Source organism: Ciona robusta, chromosome 13 (assembly GCF_009617815.1).
Source record: "Ciona robusta chromosome 13, ASM961781v2".
Classification (NCBI taxonomy): domain Eukaryota; kingdom Metazoa; phylum Chordata; class Ascidiacea; order Phlebobranchia; family Cionidae; genus Ciona; species Ciona robusta.
Genome location: NC_143247.1, coordinates 3,831,465 through 3,846,499, shown reverse-complemented (window position 1 = coordinate 3,846,499; position 15,035 = coordinate 3,831,465). Strand labels below are relative to the sequence as shown.

The window sequence follows — 15,035 nt, the reverse complement described above, 5'->3', positions numbered from 1 at the left end:
ATTATGGAATGAAGCAAAGCAGCTGTTTAAGTATAAACTATTCGTATTTATCTCATAGTTACTGTACAAGCTTAGGGTGATGTCATAATGGTATGTGTGATGTCACAAATTATAAGGATCACAGGCGCCGAACTTTCTAAACTGCAGGGTAGGCGTAATAAATGTTACGTTATAATTATGACATACCACTGCATTACCAGTGCGGTTGTAATACTTACTTACGTTATCTTATGCTGTATAGTGGTGGTTTTTTGAGATGGAAAAGCAGCATAAAAAAAACTGGGAACTACAAATCGTCACAAACATAACTTGTTACGTCATTAAAATTCCGCTTTTACTGAGTATTGATGTTTATCAGAGGGTTTAACGCAGACACGTAACCGCAGGTTCATCGGCGCATTCGCGTAATAAAAAGCGCCTCGTTTTGTGTGATGATTAAAGTTAGAATTGGCAAAATTCCAAGGTAGGCCGGCCTACCCTGCAACCTAGGTTCGGTGCCAGTGATAAGGATGTAAACCGGTGAAATGTAAGCTTTGTTTCTCGTTTAATGCGATCATATATTGGTTTCTTAAGTTTTTTACAGATTCTCGCATATTCTAATGAACATATCAATGCCCTGTAATATCTGCCGGTATTATGGTGGCAAAGTACATATGCAAGGTATAGTCGCATGTGTATATCTGTTGTTGTAAGCTTGTACGGTTGCATCATCTGTTTGGCTTCATCCAGTAGATTCTATGCTTCTGTGGGTTTTCCATTGTCTATTAGTGTTCCAGCAGATATTAAAAACTTCACAGGATGACGGAATATGAATTGTTGAAAAGTATATTTCATCCCTTGTTTATCAATATTATATAATGGCTGGTTAAGTTTCTTCCCGATTCTTGCATATTCCAACCCACATATCAATGCCTCGTAAAATCTGCCAGTATTATGGTAGCAAACTGCATATGCATCATATAGTAGCCTGTGCACCACTGTTGTTGTAATCTTGTACGGTTGCATCATCTGTTTGGCTTCATCCAGTAGTTTCTATGCTTCTGTGGGTTTTCCATTGTCTATTAGTGTTCCAGCAGATATTAAAAACTTCACAGGATGACGGAATATGAATTGGTGAAAAGTTACTCTTATCCCTTGTTTATCAATATCATATAATGGCTGGTTAAGTTTCTTCCCGATTCTTGCATATTCCAACCCACATATCAATGCCTCGTAAAATCTGCCAGTATTATGGTAGCAAACTGCATATGCATCATATAGTAGCCTGTGCACCACTGTTGTTGTAATCTTGTACGGTTGCATCAATTGTTTAGCTTCATCCAGTAGTTTCATTGCTTCTGTGGGTTTTCCATTGTTTATCAGTGTTACAGCAGATTCCCACAACTTTATGGGATGACGGAATATTAATCGGTGAAAAGTTCCTTTCATCCCTTGCTTAATGGCACCAGATATTGGTTGCTTATCTGTTTTGCCTCATCCAGTAGTTCAAATGCTTCTGTAGGTTTTCCCTTTTTTACCAGTGTTACAGCAGATTCACACAACTTCACAGGATGACGGAATATGAATTGGTGAAAAGCAAGTTTTGTTACTTGCTTAATCTCATCGAATATTGGTTGCTCAAGTTTCTTACAGATTCTCACATATTCCAACCCACATATGAATGCCTCAGAATATCTATTGGTATTATGGTAGCAAACTGGGTATGCATAATATAGCCACCCGTGCACCACTGTTGTTGTATTCTTGTACGGTTGCATCATCTGTTTGGCTTCATCCAGTAGTTTCAATGCTTCTGTGGGTTTTCCATTTTTTATCACCGTTACAGCAGATTTACACAACTTTATTGAATGCCGGAATATTGATTGTTGAAAAGTATTTTTTATTGTTTCTTTTTCATCATCAGGTATTGGTTGCTTAAGTTTTTTACAGATTCCTGCATATTCCAACCAACATATCAATGCCTCGATATATCTGCCAGTATTATGGTAGTAAGCTGCACATGCACCATGTATATTCATATGCACCACTGTTGTTATAATCTTGTATGGTTGCATCAATTGTTTGGCTTCATCCAGTAGTTTCAATGCTTCTGTGGGTTTTCCATTGTTTACCAGTGTTACAGCAGAATCACTCAACTTCATGGGATGACGGAATATGAATCGGTGAAAACCATTTTTTATGTCCAGTTTAATGCGATCAGGTATTGGTTCCTTAAGTTTCTTACAGATTCTCGCATATTCCAACCCACATATCAATGGCTCATAACATCTGCCTGTATTAGTGTAGCAAAATGCATATGCATGGTACAAACGCATGTGCACCACTGTTGTTGTAAGCTTGTACGGTTGCATCAATTGTTTGGCTTCATCCAGTAGTTCCAATGCTTCTGTGGGCTTTCCACTGATTATCAGTGTTTCAGCAGATTTACACAACTTCAAGGGATGACGAAATATGAATTCTTGAAATGTTAGGTTTGTGTTCCGTTTAATGTCATCAGATACTGGCTGTTTAAGTTTCTTACAGATTCTGGTAAATTGCAACCAACCTATCAATGCCTCGTAATATCTGCAGGTATTATGGTAGCAAACTTCATATACAGTATACAATTGCATGTGTGTATGTGTTGTTATATTCTTGTACGGTTGCATCATCTGTTTGGCTTTATCCAGTAGTTTCAATGCTTCTGTGGGTTTTCTATTGTTTATCAGTGTTTCAGCAGATATTATTATCTTCACAAGATGACAGAATGTGAATTGGTGAAAAGTATCTTTCATCCCTTGCTGAATGCGATCAGGTATTGGTTCCTTAAGTTTCTTACAGATTCTCGTAAATTCCAACCAACATATCAATGCCTCGTAATATCTGCCAGTATTTTTGTAGCAAACTGCATATGTGTTATACAAACGTATGTGCGTATATGTTGTTGGAACCTTGTACGGTTGCATCAATTGTTTGGCTTTATCCAGTAGTTTCAATGCTTCTGTGGGTTTTCCATTGTTCATCAGTGTTGTAGCAGATTCACACGACTTCACAAGATGACGGAATATGAATTCTTTAAGAGTGTTTTTCATCCTTTCTTTAATGTCATCAGGTATTGGCAGCTTACGCTTCTCCCAGATTCTTGCAAATTCCAACCCACATATCAATGCCTCATAATATCTGCCAGTATTATTGTAGTAACCTGCATATGCATAATATAGTCGCCCGTGCACCACTGTTGTTGTAAGCTTGTACGGTTGCATCATCTGTTTGGCTTCGTCCAGTAGTTTCAATGCTTCTGTGGGTTTTCCATTGTCTATCAGTGTTTCAGCATATTCACACAACTTTATGGGATGACGGAATATGAATTCTTTAAAATATTTTTTCATCCTTTGTTTAATGTCATCAGGTATTGGTTTGTTACGCTTCTTCCAGATTCTCGCATATTCCAACCCACATATGAATGCCTCATAATATCTGCCAGTATCATGGTAGCAAAATGCATATGCTTGGTACAAATGCCTGTGCACCAATGTTGTTGTATTCTTGTACGGTTGCATCAATTGTTTGGCTTCATCCAGTAGTTTCATTGCTTCTGTGGGTTTTCCATTGTCTATCAGTGTTGCAGCAGATTCGCCCAACTCTAAGGGACGACTGAATATATATTGTTGAACAGTATCTTTCATCTCTTGTTTAATGGCACTAGATATTGGTTGGTTAAATTTGTTACACGCTCTCACATATTCCAACCAACATATCAATGACTCGTAATATCTGCCAGTATTATGGTAGTAAACTGCATATGCATGGTATAGATGCCTGTGCATATATGTTGTTGTATTCTTGTACGGTTGCAATGTTTGTTTCGCCTGATCCAGTATATTAAATGCTTCTGTGTATTGATCATTTTTCATCAAAAATTCAGCATATACGCACAGTGTTTCAATTTTAACTGTATCGCTTGTATCATGACACTCAAGTTTAAAACCTGTTTCCAAACTGCATGAATGCTGGAAGTGTTGGGAACCTTACCATCGTTAAGCAACATTAATGTATTAGAGTATATTTTAAGGGTATAAACCAAATAAATGCTTAGTTCATTAGTTTTCAACATATCTTCCAATTCTTGGACCTTGGCTTCAACTACTGATCTTGAACCTTCAAAATATTTTGTCTCCTCATTGTATGATCGATTTACAATGCTTGCCAACTCATAAACTTTATACTCAAAGTTCTGATCGACTGTATAGTTAGAATAATCAACCTTTGAACATATTTCGATAACCAGATCATATTCCTTGCTTTCAAATGCAGCTAAAACAACATTCGTATGAATTGGAATTATTTCAGCTGGGGTTGAGGAAATTGTTTCTTTGGTATGTTTTACCAATTCTTCAGTTAAATGGAGAAAAAGTAAAGTTTGCATTCTAACTCCACCACGATGCTGTGTAAATTTATTTCCCCATATATCGTGATGTCCTTTTTCCAGCGTGTTTGGTGTTGTTTTAAAAAAAGAAACCAGGAATCGCTGCAGAGTTAACATTATTTCTATGAAAGAAACCAAGCTTTGTTTTCCAACAATTTCAATCAAACGCGGGGTAAGATCTTCATATCCAGAATCCTCCATAGGATTATCATCTTGTTGTTTCTTCGAATGATAAACTTTGGCGCGAACCTCACAAGCCACTGCCACCATGAACTGGAGTTGGTGCGCCATTTCTTCACTGCATTCGCCAATATCTTTCAATCCATCAATGATATCAAAGCAAGATGATGCTTGTAGTGAATGTAATCGACCGATGGCTGATAGAAAGATGGTTGCACCTCTGTAGATTGCTTTCTTTATGCTGTAGCTTTGCAAACCCAACAACACATTACGTCAAAGTTTCGTAAATTTTCTGCTATTTGTTTGTGCACAGCCAACAAATAATTTTTTTCATCATTCTCTTTAATCCTAAGATGAGCCTTTTCTTGATATTTAGCACAAATTTCTTCATTGCCAGCTACAAAGCAAGCCTTGGATAAAGCACCAGCCACATGATATCCCTGGTCGTTGCCTTCATCACTATCCAAGTATTCAACCATTTCATCGACTAGTGTAATAAATTCAGTCTTCCAGGGTTTGTTTTTAGTTGCTGGTCGTCCAAGTGGGCGTATGCAAGCGTGGGCTACTATCCCATCAAACGTTACCCCATTTGGTGTAACAATGTCTGTAAACCAGTCTCTATACCTGGGGTTTATACTTGGAACTGCAACACAGTTGATCGCGGTTTCTCCGAGGTTGATCAAGATGACGTTGAAGATTGTGGTGAACCATCTGAAGTACTCCCGATCTTTCATCTTGGCATCATTATCAAGAACAATAATGTGTTCGAAATCTGAGTACAGAGTGATTTCCGATCGTGCCAAGGAACCCAATCCAACTACAGCATATTTGCATGGTGGTGTTCCCATAATCTTGATGCATTCATCAGAAATAAACCTCATTAATTCAGTGTACCTTCTCGTAACTTCTTGTTGAAGGTTTTTAACCTCTAAGATTTTCTTTCTTTGTAGTTCAATTAGTTGACCATCTTTTAAACCATACTGGATTATTTCAAGCTGTTTATAACTTTCTCCATACTCCTTTCGAGAATCAAACAGGGTTTTTTTTACCTCAGTTGCCAAATAAATTAAATCAGCGTCTAGCAATGCAGCATTTGCTTTCATCAGAACTGCTGAGCACAAAGCTTTAAGTTCATCTTTAAACCTTTGATTTTCTGGATCCCTCACAATAGCAGAGTTATACAAAGCTGCACTACGAGTCATGTTCAACATTTTATCCTTGGGTTTATAATTATAAATCTTTGCAAGATCATAAAAAATCGGAGCTGCTTCAAGTTTAGTTCCTTTCATTTCTTTCCCATCAGAATCACACAAATCCTTTAACTTTTCGGCAAGATTCTTTTCCTCCTCACCAACCTCATCTTGTATAAAATCATGTTCAGTCGATGCCATTATAAAACTTTCTTACAGAGAAGCAATTCTTGTGCATCAATAGTTAATAAGTTTCAATTTTCGAAACAAAATTGTAGCTAACAATAACTCAATCATAGCAAAATCGTTAAGCTAAATTGTTTAGTATACAAACACACAATGCAAGTGGTAGCCAACAGAGTTTAAAATGTCTTAACACTACTGTAGTTAACAAACAGACGCAAATCGGTATGCCGCAACTCAACTGTAGCAAAAACGGTATGCTAAAATTTGCCTTAACACACTTGTAGTTAACAAAAAGGCACAATTTGATATTCCTCACCTAACCATTACTCTTAAAATAACAATGTAATATAAGCAATTGGATCTTTCCTATTTGGAAATATTTTTAAAACTTAAGAAATAAAACAATTTTCTTCTATCTGTTGCAGCTCTATAATAAAGCCAACGACTGTGGGCACATAGATATATTACTTCTCCTTGCTTACGACTTTTTTAAAACAAAGGTTCAACTAGTTGTATTCTCGTTACCCAGTAACAAACCAAACATTCTTTATTTGTATTTCTTTTGTCTAATATTGACACAAGTTACCTTATCTAATGTCTAATATTGACACAAGTTACTTTATCCTTTGTCTAATATTGGCAAGTAATTAATCTTGATGCCAATGCTGTCAAAGTGTTGCCAATAAATAATATTGATCGCGACCAATATTTACCTGGCAACACTGCTACAGATATTATAACTTGATGTTATGGATGAGCGACCGTTTGATGGACAGGTAAACATTAAGAGGATCTGGGAAGTATTTAACGAGTTATCTAGTTAATGTACAAAAGGGGGTATTTAGGGGTTTTCTATATGAGGTATTTTGTTATCATTATTTATCTTTGAATTTTAACATTTAAGCTATCTTCCATTAAGCTTTACAATTTCTGATTAATATTGATTTAATAATTTTAGACAACTGGCAAAATTGATACCGCCTCTAGGGTCAGCTTTTGGTTGTCTGTTCAAGGTGAAAAGAAAAATACACTTATCGAGCATATATAATTGTTATAAATAGTATATTGTATACAAACAATAACTAACTTTTATTTTACAGTAGATACTGTTGAGTACTTCTTTTTTTTCTCCTTTTAGCGTTTATTAACTTTTAATGGGGCTTCTATGTAACTTCTCCCACCCCTCTTGGAGGAAAACTAGGAGAAAAGAAAGAAACAAACATTTTTACTCCTTCAATCACTTGAAGGTTGAGGTTACTACAAGTTACTAAACTAATCCATCACTTGGCTAAATTAACTTATGTTTAAATTATCTTACAATGGATTATCTGGTATGAAAAACAAAGTGAATCTCCAACATTTTATTCCCTGATAAAGTCTTGTTGGATGGCAGACGAAACATCGGAAATATACAAGGCTTATACCAAATATATACGCCTGTAAGCAGAAGTAACTTATGTTTATATAGCTTACTTAAACCTTATTTAAAACATGCCTTATTTTTCAGTAGATGTTATTTCATGATATTATATATACCAAATTTAGCAATTAATGGAATGGCAACGATTTGTTGCTGTTGAGAGGGTGTTTATGAGCGTGTTAAGCATCCCTAACTTACTAAACACTAACTAAAACCCCCACTACCAACCTCTATATAACACCTTTCACAGCCGAATCTATAACGTACCGGAGAGTTCTTCACTATTGCCAAAAGTTCAATCTAGCACAGGTTACAGTTGCTATGTAATCACACAGGTAATCTACAAGATTTAAGAAGAAGATTGAGGCGATATAATACACTTTGAGGGATCCTGTACTTCTTCTTACTTTTATTTAGGCATATTAAGCTAAAAACGTCCTATACTGCCTATCGGAGTTCGGACTCTGCTTCCATTATCGAGATAGTTTATATATAACTGCTCGAGTTGAAAAAAAAAACTTTATAGTAAATGAAAAACTAAAACCTCAATTAGGGAGATCCCCCTATGTGCGTAAAATAGAAATCAAGTGTTTAAAATCTAACTGGGGAGTTTAATACTTAATGGTAACCGCTAGAGCCTAACACTTAATCGTAACCGCCAGAGCCGAATACTTTATCGTAACTCCTAGTGCCTAATACTTAATCGCAACGGCTAGAGCCTAATACTTAATCGCAACGGCTAGAGCCTAATACTTAATCGCAACTCCTAGTGCTTAATACTTAATCGTAACCGCCAGAGTCTAACACTTAATCGTAACCGCCAGAGTCTTAACACTTAATCGTAACCGCCAGAGTCTTAACACTTAATCGTAACCGCCAGAGTCTAACACTTAATCGTAACCGCCAGAGTCTAACACTTAATCGTAACCGCCAGAGTCTAACACTTAATCGTAACCGCCAGAGTCTAACACTTAATCGTAACCGCCAGAGTCTAACACTTAATCGTAACCGCCAGAGTCTAACACTTAATCGTAACCGCCATAGCCTAATACTTTATCGTAACTCCTACAGCCCAATATTTAATCGTAACGGTTAGAGCCTATTCTATTACTTAATGGTGACTACCAGAGCCTAATATTTAATAATTTTCACCAAAACTGCTGGCCAATCATGACACAGAATTGCGATGACGACATATAGCGCAAAATAAACACAGTGAAACATAAATACGGTTCACGTAAAATGCGACTTCAGAACATAATTTTACTCACTTTGAAGATAATAGTTAGTTTAAAGGAGCATATATGTTATTACTTACAAAGTTTTTGCGTCCAATTACCATTGCACTTAACACCAAACATAATGAGTGGGAAAAATGAAGTATAAACATGGTAAATAAACAAGGGAAAACGATCACACAAATTAAAATTTTAAAACAGAACAACAAAATTAACATAAAGGTAAAACAATCTCTTTACAGCCGTTTTAAAAACAAGAAACGCGATTAAATGAAAAAATCAGTGTGTTTTACCCTTTTTAACTAGAATATAGATGGTAGTTAGTGTATAGGTATGTGTTCTTGGTTATATGAATATCACTATATAGATCTGTTTTCCATTTATGACAAACACATGATATCAATACAAGAGGGCAATAAAATCCCTGTGTTGCTGCAGTGGTGGTTAAGTTAATTTAAAGGTTGCTTACCCTGCCACCCAGGTTTGGCACCTGTGTATGATATATAAAAGCTCCAAGCCTACATTGGTACAAATGCACCATTTTTGTATGGGTGAGGTCCAACAGTAGGATTTGCCAGAAGATTTAGGCCAGAGTTGGTCCATTACCCTAACATTGTATATTCACATTCATATTTATATGGATACAGTTAAAGTAAGGTAGCAAAGGGACCTGGGATTTAAGCCACAGTTGGCACATTTCTCCGATTATATATATATATATACACTATGTATATGAGTGCAGTTAAAGAGAGGATAGCCCATCACCCCAACCTGGTTCAGTGAATATAAGCAGTAGTGGAACCTGCTAACAGTTCCTCAGATGAAGGTTCAGGAAAAGTACAAGTTGTTGTTCGGCTCAAATTACAAGGATCACCAGTTCGTCGTGGCAGTTTGTAAACATGATGGCAGAATACGAAATAACCCAAAGTTGCTCCAAGTAGAACAGATATCGCAATGTAGGCGTTGTAAGACATCACAGCGAGCATTAAACCGTAACTTGCTGCTACTTTAAACACATGGATTGCTGTCTGGAGGATATGGTTCTTGGTTCTGTGGAACAACAGATTAATTAGTATGATGACAAAAAGTTCTTTAGTTTCTAATTATAAATAACTATGGTGCTATTCAGCAGTGGTAAGCAGCCCTGCTCTTATCCCACAGAAACAAGTTTGATGCTCAGCACTACTACCATTAAATAGGCGGAGATAAATAAGTTACATACTTGGTAACTCGTAAGATAGCACGGGTTGTATGAAACAGAACAACAGTGTTATAAAAACTGTCATTGCCCCACTATGCGAGGATAAATAGGTTACATGCATGGTAACTCGTAAGCTGGCACGAGGTGTATGAAACAGAACATCCGTGTTATAATGACTGCCGTTACCCGCCATGCGAGGATAAACAAGTTACATACGTGGTAATTGTAAGCAGGCATGAGGTGTATGAAACAGAACAGCCGTGTTATAAGGACTGTCGTTTCCCCGCCATGCGAAGGTAAATAAGTTACATACGTGGTAACTTGTGAGCAAGAGTTATATAAAACAGAACACCTGTGTTTCTCACAGTCAAAAGTACGAATATCATGAAAAATCTTTGCAGCTAGACTGTTTATGAGAAACAACATCTATGTAAATATAAAGCACTCCCCTATTGACCCCACCTCTCCCACTTAACATGGTTCAAACTATCCGTGATCTCAACTGATCCATTGATGGAAGAGCTACTTGAATCATCGTCCCGATTACAAGGGACCAATGGTAGCACGAAAAACCTGCTGCTGAGAATCGCACTCAGGATCCGGAACCCTTCGAATATTAAAGCCACGTAGAAGACAGCTGTAATAAACATATGTTGGTGTTAGTGTGGGTGCATAGTTATATATGATAATCCCTAAAAAATAATCACCCACGAAGTTACATACGTGGTAACTCGTAAGCGGGCACGAGGTGTATGAAACAGAACAACCGTGTTATAACGACGGTCGTTTTACAGCCACCCGAAGATAAATTAAAGTAAGTTACATTCATTCATTCATTCAATGATTATAAAAAACATATGGGGTAACAAACCAGTTTAATACACTTAGACTTAGTTATATATATGGGCTTACCAATACAAGTAAACAGTAATCCCACAGCATTGCTAATCTTCCAGGCATCGAATAGAAATTCCAACGGAAGATTCCACCATGAAAAATATTCCTGAAAATTAAAAGAAATACCATGATATATATTAAACAGAATAAAAAAAGATTGTAACTTGATTTTGTCATTTTCAACAAAACTATTTCAAATATGTTTGAGCACACTTCCTACCTCCATTGTTTAATTGTTGGTTCACAGATTCAACTCAAAGAACAATCAAGTTCATATTAAATATAACTTAACAACCTGGAGCAAAACGTAAGTGGGAACATGTTAATATTTTGCTATTTTAGGGGGTTTTTAAACTGGGGACCTCATTTATGTCATAAGGTTCAAAAGCAGGGTAGAAATGAGACTAAAATATGATTGAAACGCTTTCCGTTGGCAATGATAACGGTTTTTGAATTTTAGACAAAATCTGGGGTGAAATTGTTAAAATACAGTTATACATCGTAAAACATAGGGAACCTTATTGATTGAAACAGGTGATATTACATCAATTAAAACTACTAACATGACATATGGTCTAAACAGCACCACAGATAGTTTTTTATACATCCAATTTATTATTAATTAACTTTCTAATAAAACTTCAAATATTTTAACTTGATTATCTAAACTACAAGAAGCCAAAACAAGATTTGAATTTTCCTCGACATTTGGTTTCCATTGAAGTCGTTTCACTGCTAAACAATGGGAGAAGTTGAGATTAAACAATGAGATTGTTTGAAACAAAGAATCAGATGTTGAACACAAAGAAATATTAATTCTACCGTTCTCCAGCCCATATGCTATAATGTAATTCATGGAAACCAACTTTGAACTGAAAGCAACGGCTGTTATTGGTTGTCCACAATCTTCAACACATAATCTATTCACTGTATCATTAATCACCTCCCATATCATGAGTTTTTTATCCCGTGATCCCGTGACAAATAACTTGCTATCATGAGCCCATGAGCACGACCATATGATCCGTGAGTGGGAGGCCTTCTTCTCGCTTTTACTGTGGATTGAAAACTCGTAAGTTGAGTTGACTTTGTTGATTTTATGAATAATCCACGTCCGGTCCCTTGAAACAGATAGAAGGTAATTTCCATCGGGTGAAAACTCCATTTGAGTGACAGTTAACGTATGCCCATGTAATGTATCAACCTGTTGCATTATATTTGTATCCCATATTATTATCCCTGCATGTTGGGGCTTGGATGACTTAGCAGCTGATGCAATCAAGTTTCCATCTTTACTGCAAGCCACACAAAATATTTCATAGACATGTCCGTACAATTTCCGCACCTCTGGCCACAGTGTATTCTGCAAAAGATGCGTTTCAGGTGGTGGTCGATCCAACACAGCGGGTATAAACATATTCTCAATATACTGCTCACTGCGGTCGCTTTTCTTTTCACATTTACTACCAGCAAGAACAGCTTTATTGGACAAACCAAGAGCGGGAACAGTTGCCCCTTCAGGGTGATTCATATCAGTTTTTATCAACTCAAACCCTGTAAGGCTTTTCAAATTTTCCAAATAATTTTTCGGGGCTTCAAAAACCCGCAAAACTTTTTCGTCCGCGCCGGACACAAATTTTAGTGAATGCATCATGGATAAACACGTGATATCATATCCGTGAATTTGTGGTCTTGCTATCTCATGCCATGATTTGAAACCACACTCACGAACCCACTGTGAGAGAACCCTTGTGGTTTGGTCATCTCCTGTAGTTAACAAGTATCTCCCATGTAAAGGTTCCCAACTTATGTCTAATACAGGAGCAGAATGTCCAGTCACGACCACAGCAGGTTTCCATTCTCCATTCCCCTTCAAATCCCATGCATGCAAAGCACCACTGTGGCTATGGGCAACTATCTGGTTGCCTTTATCATTACACTGTGCTCCATAAAACCCCAGGGTATTTCCCCCTACTTCCCCAACCCGAACTTTATCAATCCACATCCCACAGTCAACATCATACTCCCATACGACCACAGTTTTATCAATGGAAGCTGATAACAGCATAGGTTGTGTCCCATGAACCCACTGAACACTATAAACCCAATTTTCATGCCCCGATAAAACTGCTTCAATACAAACTGAATACTTCACTCCACAAACTTCAAAATTCTGCTGTTTCATCTTTAACTCAGAAAAATCATTTTTCTCAATTTCTTTTTGCTTCTGAATTTTCCACAAACGCACAAAACCGTCCTGCGAACAACTTGATAAAATTAAATCTCCAGAACTTGATAAAAAGTCGACATCTCTGACCCAATCCTCATGCCCACTTAGACACACGGTTAATTTAAACTCCACTTTTTCCAACTCCAATATATCCCCATTTAAGTTGTAAATATGAATCTTAAAATCATCGCATGCAAGTGCCAGCATTGGAACCTTAGTGTTTGGCATCATATGCATTGAAAGTCCATGGACAAACCCATTGTTAAAGTCAATTGTTTGAACACAATCAACCATTGTTATATTATCGCTATGAAACCATATTTTAACACAAGAATCAGCACCAGCTGAAGATATAAGATTTCTATTCCCAACGACTATCCCATCCATAGCAGTGATGGTCCCACTATGTCCTTTTAACTCAGCAAGAATTTCTTCACTTTTATCAAACTTTCCATTTTCGATCCCAATTTTCCAGCACGTGATAGTTTTATCTACTGATCCCGAGAGCAAAAATGGCGTCTTTAAAATCCCATCATCGCTAAACCTTCGAATCCACTTGACGCACCCTACAGGACCTCTATGGTGGTTTAAAGTGGAAACAACGTGGGCTGTGACTGGAATCCCATCTTTATACTTCACCGGCTCATAAATAACCACGGAATTTGAACTCCCAAAAGCGATGACGTCATCAGGTCCATGATCCAAACAATGAGGGTTTTTGTTACAACACAAAGCTACGTGTTCTAGATTCACATTACACTTCATTATTTTATTACCTTATGTCTGAAAAAGTTCACCAAAAAGACATTAAAAGAGCATATACAAACATAAAAAACATGTTTTATACAACATTTACGTCTTAATTTAGTAATTTTATCATAATAAAGTTTGGGAGTAATTCTGTACACCGCATTTAACTTTATAAATTAAAAAATACGCAAAATACAAAATAAAAACGTGCTATGCTGCTTATCGTCAAAATGGTGTATAAAACTTGGGCGTATTTATTTAGTAACATAATGAATAAACAAGTTAATCGGAAACAAAAAAATAAAAACCTTGATTGAAGGGGATTCCCCTTTGTCAGCTTTGTATGAAAAACAGAAACGGTCCTACTAAAACACGCCCGGCGGGGCCCGGTGGGGCCCGGTGGAAAAAAATTTACTAAAACACGCCCGGTGCGGGGCCCGGTGGGGCCCGGTGGGACCCGGTGAGGACCCGGTGTTACGAGTCATACTAAAACACGCCCGGTGGGGGGCCCGGTGAGTATTTCTTAAAAAGGGAGCTTTCCCTATTCAAGATCCACCAAAATGTGATGCGTGTATTCAGATTTTTAGCCTAATGAGACCCCCGAGTTGAGTTTTTTGAAAATTAACTTTGATTATGGATGTACGAAGTTTGTTTCGTTGTACACTTACATAATGAACTGTATTTTTAGCAAAAGTTTATTCGTTAAATTTGGTTAATAGGGGGGTAGGGTAAGATGAGAGACCTTTTTATTCTATTTCTCGTCCCATTTGGTAGTAAGCAAAGAACATTCAAAGAATTATAAAACTATGTCCTCACGACTCCCATAGACTGTTGTTAATTGTTTAAAACACGATCAGGATATTTAAATATTATAGTAGGACGGGGGGAGACGGGACACCTTTAGCACATAAGATCCAAATTTTCTGTTCGTGTTTTAAACAATTAACAACGTTCTATGGGAGTCGTAAGAATATATTTTTATAATTCTTTGAATGTTCTTTGCTTACTACCAAATGGGACGAGAAACAGAATGAAAAGGTGTCCCATCTTACCCCACCCTACTATATGTGCTATAAGTGTCCTACCTTAGGCCACAGTACTATACATACACTTATACTTGATCGAAGTTTTATTATTAAAAACTTGAAAAGACGAACAATGTAACTTTTAAAACGAAAAATGTAAATATTAGACATGAACTTTTGATGTATTTTGTAAATATTAGACATGAACTTTTAATGTATTCTGTAAATATTAGACATGAACTTTTAATGTACGAACAATGTAACTTTTAATGTATTCTTTTAGTTAGCGTGTTAGGCTTTTACGTATTCGGAC

General features: G+C 36.8%; 3 protein-coding genes across 3 annotated transcripts; all 3 read right to left on the bottom strand.

The window, feature by feature from the left end:
- Positions 1-4,816: 4,816 nt before the first annotated feature.
- LOC149725913 (uncharacterized) lies at positions 4,817-8,367 on the bottom strand. The gene is made up of 3 exons (XM_089891713.1): positions 7,610-8,367; positions 7,049-7,158; positions 4,817-6,754 (listed from the first exon to the last, which is right to left on the bottom strand). The coding sequence occupies exon 3, from the start codon at positions 5,974-5,976 to the stop codon at positions 4,822-4,824; it is 1,155 nt and encodes a 384-aa protein (XP_089747839.1). The 5' UTR covers positions 5,977-6,754; positions 7,049-7,158; positions 7,610-8,367; the 3' UTR covers positions 4,817-4,821.
- A 136-nt stretch (positions 8,368-8,503) lies between these two features.
- Positions 8,504-11,123, bottom strand: LOC149725912 (protein SLC31A2-like). Its single transcript, XM_089891733.1, has 4 exons — positions 10,938-11,123; positions 10,733-10,823; positions 10,283-10,457; positions 8,504-9,669 (listed from the first exon to the last, which is right to left on the bottom strand). The coding sequence occupies exons 1-4, from the start codon at positions 10,941-10,943 to the stop codon at positions 9,396-9,398; spliced, it is 546 nt and encodes a 181-aa protein (XP_089747859.1). The 5' UTR covers positions 10,944-11,123; the 3' UTR covers positions 8,504-9,395.
- On the bottom strand, positions 11,013-14,049 carry LOC149725911 (elongator complex protein 2-like). Its single transcript, XM_089891666.1, has one exon. The coding sequence runs from the start codon at positions 13,710-13,712 to the stop codon at positions 11,340-11,342; it is 2,373 nt and encodes a 790-aa protein (XP_089747792.1). The 5' UTR covers positions 13,713-14,049; the 3' UTR covers positions 11,013-11,339.
- Positions 14,050-15,035: the final 986 nt, after the last annotated feature.

Excerpts from the sequence above, each read along its gene's own strand:
- LOC149725913 (XM_089891713.1), bottom strand. The coding sequence starts at position 5,976 with ATGGCATCGACTGAACATGATTTTATACAAGATGAGGTTGGTGAGGAG.
- LOC149725912 (XM_089891733.1), bottom strand. Across the intron at positions 10,458-10,732 it reads ATTACTGTTTACTTGTATTG|CTGTCTTCTACGTGGCTTTA; the intron begins GTAAGCCCATAT and ends TGTTTATTACAG. Across the intron at positions 9,670-10,282 it reads AACCATGTTAAGTGGGAGAG|AACCAAGAACCATATCCTCC; the intron begins GTGGGGTCAATA and ends GTTGTTCCACAG.
- LOC149725911 (XM_089891666.1), bottom strand. The coding sequence starts at position 13,712 with ATGAAGTGTAATGTGAATCTAGAACACGTAGCTTTGTGTTGTAACAAA.